Source organism: Festucalex cinctus, chromosome 8, assembly GCF_051991245.1.
Source record: "Festucalex cinctus isolate MCC-2025b chromosome 8, RoL_Fcin_1.0, whole genome shotgun sequence".
NCBI lineage: Eukaryota > Metazoa > Chordata > Actinopteri > Syngnathiformes > Syngnathidae > Festucalex > Festucalex cinctus.
The window spans coordinates 15,769,575-15,789,377 of record NC_135418.1 but is presented as its reverse complement, the minus strand read 5'-3'; the positions used below and the strand labels follow the sequence as shown (position 1 = coordinate 15,789,377).

General features: G+C 39.8%; 1 protein-coding gene across 5 annotated transcripts in view; it reads right to left on the bottom strand.

Annotated features, from left to right (window-relative positions):
* Window positions 1–19,803, bottom strand: part of cpne5b (copine Vb) — an 89,111-nt gene that overhangs the window by 13,629 nt on the left and 55,679 nt on the right. For all 5 annotated transcript variants that reach the window (XM_077529142.1, XM_077529143.1, XM_077529144.1 and 2 more), the window contains 7 exons: window positions 15,662–15,765; window positions 12,043–12,147; window positions 5,051–5,092; window positions 4,885–4,960; window positions 2,889–2,942; window positions 2,266–2,327; window positions 289–335 (listed from right to left, as the gene is read on the bottom strand). In XM_077529142.1, the coding sequence (XP_077385268.1) occupies window positions 289–335; window positions 2,266–2,327; window positions 2,889–2,942; window positions 4,885–4,960; window positions 5,051–5,092; window positions 12,043–12,147; window positions 15,662–15,765 (490 nt within the window). The remainder of the gene's footprint in view (window positions 1–288; window positions 336–2,265; window positions 2,328–2,888; window positions 2,943–4,884; window positions 4,961–5,050; window positions 5,093–12,042; window positions 12,148–15,661; window positions 15,766–19,803) is intronic.

Genomic DNA, 19,803 nt, shown 5'->3' with positions numbered 1-19,803 from the left:
AAAGCATAAATGTGACAACATAGACACATTGTTGAGAGTAGCAACATCTTTTCATATAGCCTTCAGTGATTTTGTCCTCTATGTTCCCAGCCATTACCTTTATTTACCGTATATTGATAGAGCAAAGGTCATCACTTGCGGGTGACAATGTCTGTACAGTTTCCGACCGAGCCACCCGCTTGCGTGTCTGTTTGTGATTGATTCCGAAATTGGACATGCCACCGCCAAAGAGCACTTCTATCTGTTCTCGCTTTACACAACCGCACACATACACTTTGTATCACTCACCGTTAGATGCTGTGAAATCGATGGCCACGGTGAAATTGATCTGCGTCCTAGAAGGGGGTTGGAAAAGAAAACATGGGAGATAAATGTAGAGTTCGAACATGCAGCAATATGAAACGTTCCTCATAACGTTTCATAAATGATTTCCTATGGTGCCAAAGGTCCAAAAGCCATCAGTACTTCAATTTGTCAGTGCCATTTGTCATATGTAGTCAAGCATAAAGTGGTCCCTCAGTTCGCTAAGAAAGATTGAAGTGATTATACCCGTGTACTTATCCCACTTTCACATCCACTAGGAGCAGTGGAAGGCAGAAGCAACGAGTAATTAAAGTGATGGAGCACTTAAGAAGAAATCATAATCTAATTCTCCCTCGCTGATGAAGCTCTGCCTTCTTCTTGTTAATTTACGGCACAGTGACGAGATCTCGGGGGGCCCAAATGACAGCCCCTCATTACATGTGAACGGCAGCCCAGAGGAAGGCAGGAGAATGATAACCAAATGAATGACTTAAAGATTCACATTAACCTTTCAGTTTTAGGCGGAGACTGTGAATATGCCAATGCCCGACCCTGCCAACCTTAGCATTAATTACACGTGATTGTAATATTCATGAGGCCTCTTTCGACGCCGTTCGCTGCCGTGTCTGCGTGGCATGCTAGCTTTGCAAACTGTGCTGCGGGAAATGCCGTGACAGTCATGTCATTCTTTAAACTCTCCTTAGAAACGACTATTCAGTGTGTATATCTGCCTGTTTGTGCAATGTGTGTGTGTTGATTTAAAGGTCAGTGTTAGAAAAGAAGCTGTGACATCTTTTGGAGACTCTTGTCACTTTGGTGAATGCCTGTTAAATGACTGCTTTTGACACTTGTTCACGCTGCAGTCCCCGGAACACAAACACAGCAGTGGCTGCTGCACTCCTCTTTTCAGGCAACATATTTTTCCTAACTCTATATTCACCACAGCGTTCCCCTTTTACAAGAAACAGCTTCATCCTAATTCAGTTTGTTTTAAACCTTATTCAGCACAGAGCAATTGTTGGCTTCATTATATTTAGGGAGTTCATCACTCTCCATCTTGTATTCCCTGCTGAAAAAATTATCAACAGACAGACGATATTTGATTTTCTCATGGCTTGCTACGTGTTATTAATATAAACAATCTGAGTAGTTTGTATATTCATGATTACAACGGTTGCCAAATCCTGCAGTAAATTGAGCCACTTCATCACAATTAGACCGCTAACAAGTGCTTGAGCTGTTTTGTGAATATTTGGCACGTAATCCTCCACCAGTTACAAGCTGGTGAACATACAGCAGCAAACGGCGTACACATTATTGATATAATGCAGTGGTCCTCAAACTTTTACGCCAAGAACCTCTTTGGAAAGTATTGCACTTTGCTCTCAAGTACCCCCACAATGACCAACATTAAAATAGGATTCCTAATTGGCAGGGCTGGATTGATACAAAAAGTTTAGTGCTATCTAGTGGTGAACCAATAGAATGCAACGGCTATTGTGACCAATTATTATTTGGAGTTAGCAAACGAACGAGCAGCCTGGCTAGCAAGAACTAGCCTTAGCAGCTAACGAGCGGCTAGCGGGAGAAGCTAGCAAAAGCTAGCAAAAGCAAAGTAGAGGGAGACACATGGCATGAGCCTGAATCATGAGCCTCAGTGACGACCACCTACAGGCCCCAGCTGCGGAATGTAAGCAGCGGTCGACCCATTGGGTCCGACCCGACCACCAGAGATTAACTACGTTCACAATGTTCATCTCCTTCAGGTATACATAGCAAAAATATGGCGGCGAAACATGACAGCCTCCCTGTAAGGTGCGGTACAAAACCTATGTAATATATTGCGATGAATAGACTTACGATCTAATAGTGGGTTTTTAATTAATTGAATTATTAATTCACCACTAGATGGCACTAACTCCTACACAATGTTTTTTTAAAAAAAAAATTATGTGCACTTACCCTCCTTTGATGTAATCTAAGAATGTGAACTCTGACTCCACAGAGAATGACAGCAGGGTCACCTCAAAGAAAGAACAGAAAATGCTAATCAGATTGAAGAGAATCCACATTTGGTATGATGGCCAAACAACTGAAACCTTGCTTTCTATCAATGACTTTCAATGTTGAGTGAGCACTTGCCACACATGCCAGAAGATAAGCGATGGCTGCTTTTAGATGATTCATTTACGTTCCCCGAGACAAGTGTGAAGATGATTTGTATCACTTGTATTTGTATGCATTACTTGCACACGGTCACATTCGCAGGAAGGTTTTGGGGAAAATTGCTTGTTGATATCTAACGTTGTGATCTAACTTTTCGAATGTCATTCGATTTTTGTTTTTGTGACACAATTCTTGAATGCAATAATAAACAAGTAAACTACAAGGGACGAATGCACAGAATTAATGTGCACAAACTGGCGTACTGCTCATGCTGTGGCGCCATCCGTATTGTAAAAATACTCCATTTTCACAACACCCTCCATCAAATGTGATAATTGGACTGAATCAGTGAACAAGAGAAGTAACAGTGAAGCACAAAAGAGGCAAACTTCCAGCCTCGATTAGCTGCAGGCACTCACAGTTCCAGAGTTGACATATTTCTTTTTCTTCATTTTCTTCTTGGTATTTATAACCTAGAAATATAAAAGAACCAATGAAAGGAACTTCTTTGCCTCGGACTCCTATAAAAAATTCCATACATATCATTAAACTGTGGGGAAATACTTTATTCGCATGACCTTAAAGTGGCATTCAAAGAATATACAGTAATTATAAAACCCCTCCTTGATTTATTGTTTGTTCCATTACAATGGAAGACATTTAATTTCCTTATTTGCGTACTTTGCTGTTCAAAGTGGGATGTTCTCCACTTTTAATGCACTTCCAGCCAGGCGTCTGTGAAAAGTGCACATGATCACCCATGCCTTAATTCCGGTGTTAAACATGGTAGCCGTGCCAATCTAGGGCTAGCTTAGCAATTTTTCCATCTTTTCTCCTTCTTTAGAATGAAACTTTTCCAAAATGTAGCTTATTCGGCGCCATGGACGTGGTGATTACAGACTAAGGAGTGACACTGCAACGTGTTTCGGCACACTAGTGGCCAGCCTAAACTCGTTTCTGGCTAGCTGTTGTGGGGTAAGTAGCACATAGCTTCCCTCAACATCTGATTATACACGTAAGGTAGCCTTTTTGGATTGTCTCGATGGTTGATTCTGAAATTTGCTATTCAATGTGTTTAGATGAGGCACAAAATTAAAAATTTGCCTCAGTGAAAACTGATGCGAAACGCAAGCCTTGGTTTGTGAGTGAGTGTTGGTGAGCCATGAGGTATAATAATTTGAACTTATAAATGCCCAATTTAACACTTTACCCTTGGTACCCTGTGCATTCCAATCCGAGTCCAAATACAATGTGTCTTGATGGATGTAGTGGACAGCAGGCTCAAAGTGCATGACTCACGTTCGACTAGCTCAAGAACAAGAGAGAAATGTCAATTTTGAGACCAAAGACGTCTCAGCTCATTACTCTGATTCTCTAAGGATGTGAGGCATGAAAGTGACAACCCCTAATTTAACATGGAGGGATAGCAATTTGTCTGACACACTGAACAATCTGCTGATGCAAAAAGTAAAAAGGCCTTTCAGACTCCCTAGGAGGTAGAGAACAATCACGAGTAACACATAATGGAGATGACATCCAAAAGACAGGTATTTATCCTTGGGGGTGAGGCTAGTGAACCATAGCAGCAAGAAGATCTTGACATGTCTACTTGGTTGCTTTTCACCCGTTCAAATATTTGCTATTGCTATATTAAAAGAAAGAAAAAAAAACTCTCTTTGTGCATAATCTCTTTGAGCATAAATACAATTGGTAACAATATCCTGTACTCTTAAAACCGTGTGTTGTTTCCGGAAGTAGAAAGCGAGAAGAAATCTTACATTCAGAGGCACTATAAAAAAGTGGGAGTTTGGATTTAGTTAACCTTTTTCATGCAGCAGTGTCAGCAACCAGATGGTTATAGTGCCAGATTTTGCCATAAATTAATTTAAGGAAGATGGAATCAATGGAAGATTTGATATAATGTACTGTTACAGTATATGTACGGAAAGAATGTACTTCTGCCAGCTGGTCGGGCTGGACGATTATGAAAAATAAAAATCACAATTATTTTAATTGAGATTAAAATCACAATTAATAAAATCAATATTCAATTCACTGCTAAGAGTGGCGTTTTGTTGAGAGAAATAAACGGGTGGCATCCCAATCAACATTTGCTGGTGGCGTTTTTACAAAGCGTTACAATACACTACGGGGGCGGCGTGACTCAGTGGTATGGTGGTCGTCTCCCAACCCAGAGGTTGTAGGTTCGATCCCATGCCATTGTGACCACTTGAGCAAGATACTGAACCCCCAATTGGATGTTAAAATGTAAAGAGCTTTGAGGGCCTTGTAAGGTGGAAAAGCGCTATATAAATGAAGTGCCATTTATAGTTCAGTCCACGTTCGTCCAAAATATGAACGCGTTCATGGTCAGGTACAACAATGACTACAGATATAAAAATACCAATGAATTACCTCATACACATTGAACTGACTCTGCCCTCGAGCTAACTCTCGATAGCTTGTGGTGAAGTCCCCAATGAAGTCATGACTGGGGACAGGAAACAAGTGCAAGTCAGTTGGACAACCTGTGAGTTTAAAAAAAAAAATCTTACAGAAGGAAAGAATCAATTCCACTCACCCGCCGTCTCTATCCCAATCGTACACCTCCACTTTGATTGTTCTGGAGAGAGAATCAGACAGAGATAAGCTATGTAAAACAGACAGTTGTTTGGAAAGTAAGTTAAGCTTACTCACGTTATGGTCCAAAGCAGCTAAAACGTCTTGCTACTGTTTTGTTTGTCTATGAAATCCCCTTTGTGCTTAAATTCATTCCCATGTGCATCTATCTAACTTTAGTTGGATTCCTCCAGGTCCATATGTTCTCACAATAATTCATACCAACATGTTGAATGTATACAATACTGCATTTGAACAAGACTCATGCTGCCAGATTATTAAATGCAACAAGCTTGCACATGCTCAATTTGGGCATGCAAAACTCTACAGGTTGAGTAGAAGGAGGAACGTATTCAACCTCGCTGGTGAGAAGTTGGAGAGAGGGTGGTTGTTTCTCTTTGGTATTTCAGCAATGTATGCAAAACCTGTCAGCGTAGGAATCATCAGCTTAGTGCCCATTGCATGGCGGTGGGCGTGTTTGTGCAACCAACATAAGCTTTTTATGGTTGTCTGTGGGCAGATGTTGTACTCGTACTGTACTACAATACACAGTATGAAACAGATTCTTTTCATCCCTAGAGGATTGGCAGAGTGGATTTGCCTGCAGATCTCCAATTCCCAATGATGTCTGCTGTGTTTATCATGAATTTTTTAGTGCAGTTCGTGTTTGACTGTATATCATTTTCCTTTTACTCACCAATCGGAGCTCCTTTTCTCCCACTACTTCAGTCAATTAACTAAGACTTTCCTTGTGTAAATGTGGAGTGGTGTTTAGTTTACTGGTATAGCGTGTCAAGTGGAAACTGTTAAAAACAAAAATGTGATACTGTCAAAACAGGATGATGTATTTGACAAAAGGTAATTATGTCATCACATGGAAGGTGTCCATAAATTATCGTTATCATTATAAACACTCTCCGCGACCCTTGTGAGGAAAAGCAGCTAAGAAATTGGATGGATGGATTACAAACACTTTTCCTGAAATACAAGCCCCAGATGTATAATTTGACGGGCTGTGTAATGTGGTATGATGACTTATAATTTAACATAGTTAGTGGATTTTAATAAAAGAAAAACAAAAAATGTGGTGTACATTTAACACTTTTATTAGGTTCAATGAAAAATCAAAATTGTGTTAATGTGAAAGGTTGTTTGTCTACGTGCCCTGCCATTGGCTGGCAACCATTACCCAGCCTCTTGCCCAAAGTTAGTCACCTTGCAGCACCGAACTGTGATCTGCCTAGTCAACTTTGTCATCCGACCGTGTAGGACTTGCAGTTTCAAGGACTATCAGTGCATCCCTTGACTTATACAAGAAAAACAAAACAATATAATATAAATGCAAATGTTCTCCAATCTAGAATAAAATGGAGCAGAAAGAAGACAAGCCTTATTTATCTACCCCCTTTTCTCTTCCACACTTTATTCTAAAAAAAAAAAAAATGTGTCTACGTGTCTGCAAAAATACCAACATTCTGTCTAACCTGCCTCCAAGCAAATCGACAGCGTACCGCACTAGACTTGTGTTGGGCGTGAAAATATAGCTGCAAGTGTAATTAATTTTATGTAATGCACACTTAATAGGTGTTAACAGTTTGATGGAGGAGAGTAATTTTATTTCTAACACTTTCTATTGGACTTCGCCTTTGCTAAAAAACTATAGCACAAAACCATGCATCTTGTGAGTAAAAACTTTGACTTGTGGAAAATTGCCGAAAATATGTAACTTGCAAACTGTAGCAAATGTAAAAATCCATCATTCAGTAAAACATCAGAAAAGAAGTTGGTACATTGCAGTAGTGTCACAGAAGAGAAATGTTCCTGCAGAGCAAAGAGGCAGAAAAAACAACAACTTTTTGGGCACCTTCATAGCTGAGTTCCATTGATCTCATCCCAACGCTTCTCGTTCTTGCTAACTTTGCCTTACATAAGAAGTTCCAGCAGCTCAGATTCAAAGAAAGCTGTCACAGAGGACTGAGGCCTGGAATAAGCCAAACTAGTTCCCCGCCATCTGGCCTCTGTTGCTGTGTGGTGACAGGTTGTTCTTTTGAGGTTATCTTCATAAGCATGTGAGGAAGAGAATATGTGCTTGTCACATTGGTGGTGGAAACACGATGCTTCTCTCTCAGTTGCAGTGGATTAAATTAGATGGCGTTAAAAACTGAGAGAAAGTTAGAACAAGTGGCAATAACCTTTCATTAGACCACTTTGTGGACAAGAATTAAATTAAAGCTTGTGTTACACAGATTAAGGACCATTACAAAGACATTATTCTGACACGTTTTCATCGTGATTTAAAATAAAATTTGCTTAGCATGGATCATAAAACTTTCAGATCCTTTAGTGGCCGCCTTGAACTCACAGAACAATATACACTCCAGAACTAATCTGCCACTGTTCTCCTATTATTCTCAGGCTTCTTTAATGAAATGACTTATCTTCAGTAATGGAGCGACATGTGATTGTGAGAGAGTGGAAAAAAAGTGGAGTACATTTAACATTGAACTATTCTCCTGCTGTAATTACAAAAATCGCCTTGTAATATTTGCCACAGATGAAAATCGAAAACTCCTGAGTCACTGTGGATGAAATTAGCTTTGGGAGGTTTTAATTAAATCAGTAAACTACATTAATTTATTAACTGTCGCTCAAATCTCTGGGGGAAACAATCATGCATGTTTTGGGGACGTGGGAGAAACCAGAATGGAGAAAATCCACGCAGACATGAGAAGAACAGGTTTGAACTTTGAACCTCAGAACTGTGATGCAGACGGACCAACCAGTCAGCTGGTGCAGTCCATAATTGTATTAAAAGCAAATTTTCATCTCACATAACAATTCAGTATTAAGACATTTTTTATTGCAACACAGAGTAGTAAGCTAAATATCAAAATGTAAATCAAATTGATTAATCATATTCAACAGCTGGTTTTAAAAGGCATGGATTAAATGTGCAGTGGAAGTGCGAAGACAGGATTGGACTGGACTTTCAGCATCTAAGGACTCAATGTTCTCAAAATGAACAGAAATGCCACTGTCGTTACGAGTTGTTATGAGAAACGAACGCTACATTATTCAGGGCCTAGCCAAGAAGCATAATACGCCATGTCCACATTTTCATTTAGCTCATCCTGATTTCTCAGACTTTTGCCTACTATAGTCTGGAATACATTCTTTGGACTTCTGTTGTCTCTTTTGTAACACTGCACGACAGTGCCTCCTCTCTAAGACACTTTTCTCTCTCCAAATGAAGTCTATTGTCATTCTTGGATCACGTACAATGCCTACTTGAGGAACAAGGCGTTATCGATGGGCATCTTGCTGTGGAAATATCATGTTGTGAGAAGCTACAATCAATATGAATACAATACGATAAAATGTAAAAATATGAAAATATGTACCCAACCAGGTGGCATAGTTGTTGTCGTTTTTTTTGTTCGTACCATCTCCTCACAGTTCAGAGGTGTTTGGTTCAAATCCGGGCTCCGGCTTTCCAGTGTAGAGTTTGTATGTTGTTATTGTACTGGGCTTTCTCAGAGTACTTTGGTTCACTCCCACGTTCCCAAAACATGCAAAGTAGGTTAATTGAAGACTCTAAGTGGCCCTATGTTAGTTTCCTTATCTCTTTGTGCAACGATAGTCCTGTTTCCAAATTTAGGTTCATCGGGAATGTCCTTTGAACACATGCTCCATTTAAAAATCCTAGGTGTCCTGTGTGTTGACATGCCACAACTTTTTCTGTTGCCCTCTGGTGCATGAAGTCAAGCCAGGAGCAGGAACATGCCCAACTAATGCACTAATCCAATTAGAGAAAAGCACATCAGCAGAAGGCCAAGCACTGACTTCTGTGGTCTTATACTCACTCCGGTGCCTTTTCCCACTTGAGGTGAGGAAGAAGAGTGTGCTTTAAACCATAGAGACTGCAAGAGTTCAGAAATTCAAGTGGAAGGGTTCTATTTTTGTGCCAATAACAAGCATTGCACAAAACATCGTCTAATTATGCGCATGGGTGTTTTCTCTCCTTTTGCAGATGAGTGCAGTCAGAAAGGGGCGTTAGCGCCGTTATGGGCATGAACATAGCCGAGACTTATTGTACTCTATGCAAAAGAGCGAATCACGCAACGTATGTTTAGAAGGAACTGGAAGCAGTGGATGAGGTAAAGTTGGCCCGGGCGATCAAGGATCGCCGCTGTGAAGTGGACACTTGTTGTTGTCAAGTTTTTGAGACTGTGGGCCCTTGAGAGTGACATTTCGATCCATTGTTTCACACATTTTATGTATTGACAATAAAAGCATACCATTCCATGCATACTGTCGCCCAACTGCATCACCGGGCAGCTGACCTTCTTATATAATGGTGGACGGGCGACTCATGCTGGACGCCATTTTAGGCATGCTAAAAAAAATCAGGGAAAAAAAGGTGGGAAAAAAGTGTAATGCTATATCGCTATGATTGGGTACTACGTAGTAGTAGCAATTGCCTGTTGTATATTTAGAAACAAATATGTATGTATGACAAACAGCCAATGGAAATATGGATAGAAAAAACGCAAGCAAAGCAAGTGTATAACCTGTTTCTGAGCTGCCTTGGTCATATTTTAAAGACCTGCAGCATTTCAAACTGTTTCAGCTTGTGACTTGTCACATTCCATTACTCACACCATGTTTGTGAATATCTGCGTGTGTAGGTGTGCGCGCATGCATGCGGGTGTGTGTGTGCGCCTTTGATGCCCACCTCACTCCCGAGTCGATGATCGACTCTGACAGGTTAGTGACCCCTTTTGGAGCCCATGTGTGATACGCTGGCTGACACAATTTCCCCCAATGTTTTGTTACACATTACAAGCACATCTCATCCATTCTGTCTTCTTGGGTTTGATCTCACACACATCCTTTATTTTCACAGAATCCCCCTTAATTAGAGTTCAACTGGAGGCACACACACATTATGACAAAAAATAGTATCGCAGAAAAACTTTCTTACCCTCCAGAAGAAAAAATGTGCATGTCACTTCTATTTCATCACTGCTTATAGCGCCTTCCTGTTTTAGCCTGTTTTCTTTCTATCAGACTTCTAAATGAAAGTAAGACAGATAAGATAGGGGAGAAATGAGTTCTGATCCCCTATAACACAATGTGTCTTGATTCATAATGTGCCAAGTAAGACAAGCGAAATCCATCATCTGTCGCAGTGCAGTCCAACAGATGCTAAAGGTCAATGAAATGAGGAAACTATTAATTCAGTGTTACATCTCATTTGTATTCTCTAATGCCAAGCCTATCTAATTACTATGTTTTGCATAAAATAACTGACCCTGTTAAACCCTTTCACTCTTGAACTTTAACTGAAAACATGAAACTGAATAGCCTCATTTAAAAAAATGATGTATGTGTTTATATTATGGAACAAACTAAAGCAGAAGGATTCCAGGCATAAAAAACAGTGTTTAGTAGAGCTGTGCGTCAATGATTGGTAATTTGGTTATTCGTTCAAGTGGGCGTGGCAAATTATCAATTGAATCATAAGTTGACCAGAACCAGTGTTTTGGATAACTGTTGAGCACGAGTGCACTTTTGACAGTGTGACAGTTACACACTTAACCTATGTGCCTATTTTGCGCCGATTTTCATGCGAATGAGAGCAGCCGCTTCGATTGGTGGCAAATCAAGTCAGCTGTGTTCACACCCACAACTGCACAAAAAGGAAATTTTTAACCACGCCAAGCTGCCTGCATCTGCGATAATACCAATACCCAGTCTAGCCCACCCCTGCACAGATTTAGACCACACCTGCTGCTAGGCCACTTTGAATTAAGTAAAATGCCATTCGAAGCAGTAAGATGGCAGTGTGTCCCAATGGCGTTATTAAATATTTGTGCCATTCCAACCGGGGATGATACAACATAACTTAAAGACTGCTTGCAGGTCAACCAACAGAGTGGAGTATGTTCTTTTAACCTTAAAGGTTCCACTTTATGAAGAAAATTGCAAGAACTCCATATTACATAATAGTAAGTCACAGTTCCTTTAATATAACTGGGCAGTCAATTAATTTAAAGAGGAAGTCAACCCATTTTTTTTCACAATAATATGTTCTAGTCTAGTATGTAGTAGTAGTTTTAGTCTAAATTTTGGTTAATATTGCATTGGTGAAATATGTGTTATGCAGCAAAATCCAACAGTTTATATCAATGTCAGGAGGCGGCCATTTTGCAACTTGCTGTTGAGTGAAAATGACATCACAGTTGCTCAGGTCTCAGGTAACAACCAAGCAAAGCTTAGCTTCAGAAAACAGGTGAGCTGTGATTGGTCATTTTCATGATGTCATTTTCAGTCGACAGCATGTGTCAAAATAGCCGCACCTTGAGATGGATAAAAAAGGGCTGGATTTTGCTGCATAACTCATATTCCACAAATCTAATATTAATCTGAATGTCATGTTTAGACTAGTGAGTTCACATAAAACACATTATTCCCCTTTAAACACATTTGAATATGGCCCATTTATACGTGTTGTCATTTCTACATTTATCGTGCTTTAATTTTGGCAAAAGGATAGTGTTGCAAAGCACAACGAGGTATCCAGTGGCGATATAAAGGCACTCACTGAATGCTTTTCAGTAAGAATCAATATTGAGTAGTAATCTACGGATGTAAAAGTGTGACTGGGGGAAAAAAATAGTGGAACATGTTGAGACGATATTGATTCTTGCTGGTTAAACTCAAGGATGCTTGTGGTCCAGTAATGGCTGCCATCAGTACACTGGACATTGTTGGATGGATACCAATCGAGGCCGTGAAGGTCATCGATAGATTGCAGCAGTAATCAATGAGGTCAGACGATGTGGATGGGGTTATCGGGCTGCGTGTGTGTGTGTGTGCAGGTAGGTCATCCGACATGCCTATGTCGAAATCGAGAGTGGTAGCGAGAGATGTTTTGTGGGCCAGTTTTACCTGTGGTAGTCGCCATTGCAGAGCGCTCGGACAGGAATGGTAAATGGCTGCCACTCTGGGTTTAATGTGTACTTCACCACCTCTGTTTTATGGCAGATCGTAAACCTAGACAAGAAGAGTGTCGATGAGGGGACAAGAGTTAAAGTGGCAGTGAAAAGAATTTGCTCATTAATTCTCTTTATGCAGACATGAGAGATAAGTATGCAAATTAAGGGGAGGAGGAGTGTGCAATGGAAAGGACAGAGACTTCGTTGCGGAAGCCAAGTATGACACTTCAAATAGGGGCTGTGTCCAGCTTTGTTTATTTCCTGGCTACTCTCCCAGTTATATTGTTTTATAGACCCTGGAGTATTATTTCATATGTGAGTCTGACTCTCTAAACCAGGCCCTTCTGTACCAATGGATTTCTGCTATCTGGAGTGCTTCACAGAGCATAAATCCCTATTAAATACCAAACCATCCTCTCACCAAGCAACAAGGCGTGTCACTTTTATTTGGATTACTTGTGCTCCACTAAGTGCCCCGAGCATTTGAAACCCCTTTAAGTCTCGGCCCTCGAATATGGTCTTCCTTATGGCCCAAAGAAAGCTGCAAAAGTGTTAATGAGGCGTTTGCTATAGCACCTCCAGTTCGATACAAGGCTGAAGCTGAAATTCAGAAAAGGATGGTGCTATATGGTGATATACTGTACTGTTTGACGGTTAGTGTTTTGTTTTTATGTGGGCTTTTTATATTAATGACCTCTCCTGTATACAGTATGCTCTCTTGGAGACATTGCTGTTTGCAATAGTGATGTGACTATTGCCTCTGTATGCATCATGAGTTGTGTGTGACTTATTAGACACTGCAGCATGCCAATATCGTGCAGTACATGCTCATTTGGGCTCTGTTATGAATCTACTGCATCTTCTCGCTCCTCCTTTCAAGATGGTTTACATGCATATGGTTACATACTGTATAGATTTAACTTGCAGGGTAACTAACTGCTGTCATAGGGTTCGATTTTGAAGAGCACTTTTTTTTAGACCAATACAGATAAGTGTAAATAACACTTTAGTACTGTACTCACTCAAGCCGATACCATTAGTACTTTTGATACATACAATTTAAAAAAAAAAATGACAGATAATTTTAAAGAATGATCTATATCTCCCAATGTAGCAAATTTCCTTAAAATTGCATGAAATTAATTGCAATTTTCTATCATACTTTGTTTTCAATTTGTTCATAAAAGACATTTTGTATAGAACATACTGTTACGTTCTGAGGTTGGATCCCAAAAGCGCAGACAAAAATAAGATTTTAACTCTTTATTCGCATAACATCAAGAGGCGTAGAACAAACTTGACTAGACGAGAAACAACAAGAATGCATCGAGAATCACGAGACGCCAAGCCCCCTTGGGCTGTGTAGATGCACAGGGGAACAGAAGTAATAATCCAACAAACACACACTTCTCGGTTTGGCTTAAATAGACAGTGAATTGATCGGATTGGCTGTGGCTAGACATGTGGGTAGCAGGACTGACATTGAATTATCTGATTGGCTGTTGACCAAGTAAAGAAATTAAAGATTCTTGACATCACATAGCTCCTGACATCACATAGCGTTTTCCAGTTGAAAGCAGATGATGGTTACATTAGTTCAAAACAGACACTTGACCTCATGGTCATGACCCAAACATAACCCTTGCATGACCCAAACTTAACCCTGGCATGACCCAGTCATGACATATACAATATAATGAATTAAAAAATATATATATATACTAGGGGTGTGAATTGCCTCGTACCTGACGATTCGATTCGTATCACGATTCACAGGTCACGATTCGATTCGATACCGATTAATCCCGATACGAATTTATAAGTCGATTGTTGCGATTTTTTTTCATTCAAATTTAGAAAATACTAATCAGTAAGCTTGTAGAGTGTAAGATTTATATGAAAATGTATTATTTATTTATCTGAAATTTCAGTCTTATAGAGGTTGTAATCTGTTTCATGTTTAAACAGCATTAAAATAAAATATTAAGGCTTAATGTTCCGTTCATATAACATTCTTCCATGCTTAAGGTGTGAATCCTAAAAAAAAAAAAAAAAAAAAAAAAAAATCGATTTTGCCTATTTTGAATCGATTCGAGAATCGCGCGATGTAGTATCGCGATATATCGCCGAATCGATTTTTTTTTAACACCCCTAATATATACAATTAAATGAAATTAATCCAGTCCCAATCAAAATATGTGGTTGTACAATTTCTTTTGAAGGAATACGGTGAAGTGCAAAGAATAAAATTCAATACGATCGTAATTCAGTTTACAAATATCTATCATTTAAATAAAGCTGTGGCAACACACGTTTGTCACTAACTGTGGCGTCTCAGTCTGACCACTAAGTGGCACTCATGTAAAGAAGAACTAATCTGACATCATTTCAGAGTGCTCTACTTCTAAGATACAAATGAGAGGTTGGAAAGCTGCAATCTTGTTGGTGTGGAACAAAATATGGAATTTATGATTAGCTGCTGGAGACATGCGTCTCAAGTCCCAGAGTGCTGCAGGCTTGCCCTTCAGCTTTTAGTGTACTTCTGACTGACATTACTTGATCAACTTTTGGACTGTCATCGAACCAGCTCACCCTGTCCTTTTTTTAGAGTGTGGGCCAGCAAGGACATTTGCCCCAAGTTATCAACTAAAACACCATTCTGTCAACATGACTTATTTTTCTTTTCCCTCGGCTAAGAAAAATTCAACTGTAGCAACAAGTGGTTGCAATGTGACAAACACTGTACAGATTCTGTTGAACTACGTATATAGTGGTGCCTGTTAGCTAGACAGAATTAGTACATAGGGTTTTCTTGTACATAGCATACAGCTTTTGTCATCATACCATAAATACCATTGAAATCAATATAGAATGATTAAAAACAGTGATCTATTGTATGATGACAAAATGCAAAATGTATGAAAACCTACAGTCAAGAGGTTCTGGCTTCAAATTTGAGCCCAGGCCCTCCTGTGTGGAGTTCACGTTTGCCTTTTCCTTATATCCTTATATAGATTATTTTTGTGGGTACTTGTGGGTAGCATCCTCTAACCACCCCAAAATACCCACCTTCACTTATCTTTGAAGACATTGTGAATGGTTGTTTGTCTATATGCCTGATCAATTGGCTGGCCACCAATCCAGGATATACCGTTGTCCAGAGATGGATGGATGGATGGATGGATGGATGGATGGATGGATGGATGGATGGATGGATGGATGGATGGATGGATGGACATCCAGAATTTGGACATTTTCATTTAGGGCTGTCCTCACTTTTAATGCCAGGGTTTTAGCTAACTATTTTGAATCGTTTTATGGGAATAATAAATGTACACAGTACACTATTATAAAAGTTGTCCACTGGTTTCTTTTCATTGTGTCAAAATGTAAATGTCATTTCAGTGTTGTCCCATGAAAAGACATAATTTAATATCTGCAGAAATGTAAGGGGTCTACTCACTTTTATGAGCTATGGTGTAGCTAGGTAGATAGTAGCTAGTTAGCTAGCTAAGTAGCTACAGTAGACTAGACACCGTCCTAACTAGCTAGACAGACAGACAATTACTTACGTTCCATCTTCATTGCTTCTGTAGAAAACCATAAACGGGTCTGATTTCCCAAAAAAGTCCTTCTTGTCTAGCTTGTTGGCACAGAACTGCATAGTGGCGCTGTCCTAGTGAGCAGATGGGGGAATAATAATGAGAGTAAAGCAGAAAACGATAAGTACCATTAAAAACTGTGTTACAGTTTATGTCGATTATGCTGTGCAGATTTTGCATGCTGCATGCAATCGTAAGACATTCTAATAGAGTGACAATTTACAACAACAACTGCGAAGCCATTACACAGTAAAAATCACTGAGTTGAGAAATGAAAATGTCACAATAATGATAGTTTTGTATTGTTAGAAGTAATTCCATGTGAAAATTGCCCTTGCAACTGTTTTTGGTTAGCAAATTACACATGACCTCTTTTTTTATTTTTTTTTTATTTTTTTTTAAACTTGGTTCTCCTTCCTAAAGCAATCTTTATTTTATTTATGTATTCTTTTTTATTATTAGTATTATTTCTGCTCCAAAAACCACAATCAACACCACCTTACAAAGATTAAAAAAGAAAATAACATTTAAAAATCAGGCATTTTTTGGAGGAGGGAAAAAATCACTTGGTAAAATCGTGACAAAAACAGCCATACTGCTGAGAGATTAATTCATGCTGTAAGCTTTTTATCTCTCTAACAGGTAAGCCTTATTGTGCATTTTTCCACACATTATTTATCATGTAGGACTTACAGCATGTCCAAATATAAATCACTAGCAAGCCTTTAAGGCTTGAGGTACTTTCTTAATGCTCCCCTCCCAATGGCTGCCTCTTATAGTTTGCAGTCCGACTAACGCTTGGATGCACGCTGTGGCTAATCTATGCGATAGTGTTCATTACAATACTTTCACACACTTTAACAATAAATTGCTGTTGTTGTCATCATTGCCTGAGGTCGTACACCAGGCAGCCAACGCTCCACTAATGATAGCTTGATAGCTTTTTAATGTCACAGCTTGCACCTCGTGTCAGCCGGTGCGCCGGGTGGCAAATCAGTTAAGGGATGGATGTGAGGTTCCAAGTGTGACAGATTGTGTGAGTGTTTCTGTGCATGCATACCGTCGATGCCCGTTCACATTCCTGGTTCGGTTTTCTCCCACAGTGAGCCCCTGCCGGGGGGGATAAATCACTCCCAGCTAGGCACTTAGCAGCAAGCATGACCACTCCAACAGCGAAAGGAGCTTCATCTGCCTCCTTTCCCCTCACCCTGGGGGTATCTACAGTACCTACTGCACATCTGCCACATTTGACAATTGACACCGTCTTTTTGCAGAGCTCATTACATTTCATCTGAGTACCCATTCATCTCACATGCTGCTTGCTCACTGTATGACGCATTAACAGCTGTCTCATACAACATGCAAGATGATCTAAAAGTGAGGCGCATTATACTTGTAAGAGGTGTTTATATGTTTGAAAATTATTCATACTCAAGCACTCAATGTCTTTTTGTCTTTCCTTGTGGATAGCAACTGCACGTATGTCTGCAGTTGCCTGCTGTGTTTGTCATGGGCATGGAACTTCACAGGCTGAGACCCTCAAAGGCTGTCAGAGGTGACAGTTACCGGTGACTCAGAAGCATTTTGATGTATGGTATACACATATTCCAGGAATTTACAGTAAGATTAGAAATGGCACAACGATATTTGCGGTTTCACTGACATCCATCCATCCATCTACCTATCTATCTATCTACATACTTATATTTCAAACAAATATACTGTTTTATAATTATTTCATTATTTCCAAATAGGGTTCGACTGATTGAACTTTTACTAATTTTACACGTTTCCATCGGGCGACTCTGCTCGACGCACAAGGCAATTACTTCACACTTGCCCCAAATTCGTCACGGATTATGGGGTCCACGGAGGCTACATGAGGAGCGGCCAAAAATAATTTTGCACTGGGGCCTCTCAGCATGATGTTACGCCACTGCTTAGAAGATAAGATATTGCTCTACTTATGCAGAAATTAAAAATACAGAGGGTGAGCAGATGTCCTGGTTTGGCCAGGACAATTTTTTTTTTCTCATTGCGATTCATACGAAAAAAAAAACCCATTAAAATTGAACTGAACTATTTACTTCCAAATTCACATTTACATCCGCATCTAATCGATAGCAGGATGGACTTATGCATTAGGCGGTCACTGGAACCATAGACATCTATAAAGACTAGATGTCTTACGGCGCAGAATCCAAGGTCCCCACACAGCGGCCATCTTGTCACAGGCAGGCAGCATGGTCAGTTGTATTAACTGTGAGCGAAGGTGAGTGATCTGAACAAACATAAACTCTGCTGTCTCGCTTCGAACTTGACAGATTTCCACACGGTTATTTATTAATTATGTGGATTATTAAAAGAACATGTACAATAAAACACATAGTAATGAATGAGAGAGGCGGAGCAAGATGACTGTGGCAAGATGGCTGCCCCGTGCGGACATTCCATTCCATTGGCCAGCAGCGTCTTTATTGAAATCTATGACTGGAACTAGAACTACTTCCTGCTTTTGCATCTAAGTATTTTGGGAAATGTAGTCCTACTATCTACTGCAGTCGGCAGTCGCTAGTCAGACAACGTAAGTTGAGCTTTCTAGCGGTATATTTCCAATCTTACAATGTGGGCCAAAAAGGTTGGATAATGGTGAGTGCAATTACATGCTTAGCACTGTTGAACAGTCAACAAAGATCACATTTAGCATTAGCAACCCCAACAACGCTGCCCCACCCATCTAGTTTGCTAGCAACTGGGCTAATTTACATAATATGGCCCACAAACCACTGTAATTGGCCTCCATCAGTGCGAAGAGTCATCATTTTCCAGTGATGGCTGGGTAATGTCAAAGGCAGAAGTTTAGCAGCGCTGCAGTGTTTTTGGATGCGCAAATTAGTGTAAGCTAACAAGTTTATCAACGTTAGTGTCTGATTACTGACTGGCATGTGTAGTATGTTTTTGTGATTTGTCAACACTGAAATTATGATTCAGGGGTCAAAACAGTGCTGCCCCTGGTTGTCATGGTAACTCAAATCATATGCATGTGATTAACCCCCCCCCCCCCCCCCCCACTTCTTCCACGCATTGAAAGGTTTGTGTGTGTTGTTCAAGTTTGATTTTATCAGCCATTTTAAAAACACTTTTGTCTTTTTACTGTATAACACAATAGCCATGGCTTTTTCAATGAATAAAGGAACGCAAACCCTCTTATCAATTAATGCATTAAGGAGTATGTAGTCACAGAATACTTTATTCGTTCTTTTATCTTGGGGCAACTTGCAAACCCGTGTCATATTCACATGAATTAATATGGAAGCAAGTGGCATAACAAAAGCAAGACCTGCTTCTTCTTCCTCTCATCACATTATACACTTTGTTCCAGGGTTCCCATTAGTCTTCCCAAGTATTTGAACAGTTTTGTGCATTGGTGCTGCTATTACCCTGATTCAGCCAGAGTGAAAAGACGCACAAAGGAAGTACTGCTGCGATAATAGGCACATAAAAATATTTATGGCGATGAACAGTGTTGGGGATATTAAATATGCATCTGCCCCTGCCTCATTAACGTTCTGTTGCACAAACTCATATTCTTGCTAAGATTGAGGATCAACAGCATTTGTTAAAATGGAGGTAAAAACTATCAATATTTAAACCATACATGTGTGAATGTTTGTGTCCTGTACGTCAATATCTTTGAATGGAACCGACGAAACGACAATTACTAAACCCTCCTCCCCTTCAAAGTACCACATCATTATTTTTCTTTCTGTCTGAATGTTTCTTCTTATTTGGCATTTTGGCATCTTACTGCACAGAAATGTGCAAACTGTTTCCAGACAGCACTTCTTCATCTATAGAATAGTAGGTAGATGAGATCATTTTTTCTTAACACAGTAGGAACTGAAGACTTTTGTAGTGAATTTAAATTAAATTGGGTCATGATCACATTGCTTTCTTGCCAACTGAATCTCAACAAAGTTAATTTAGGACTGAATAGTCTCGGGCTTGTTGATATCACATTACCAAACGTATACTGAACTGTGGGGGGGAAATGAAGGAGATGATCCAAATGTGCTAAAGGATGAAAATAGCTTCAGATTCCAAATAGGGAT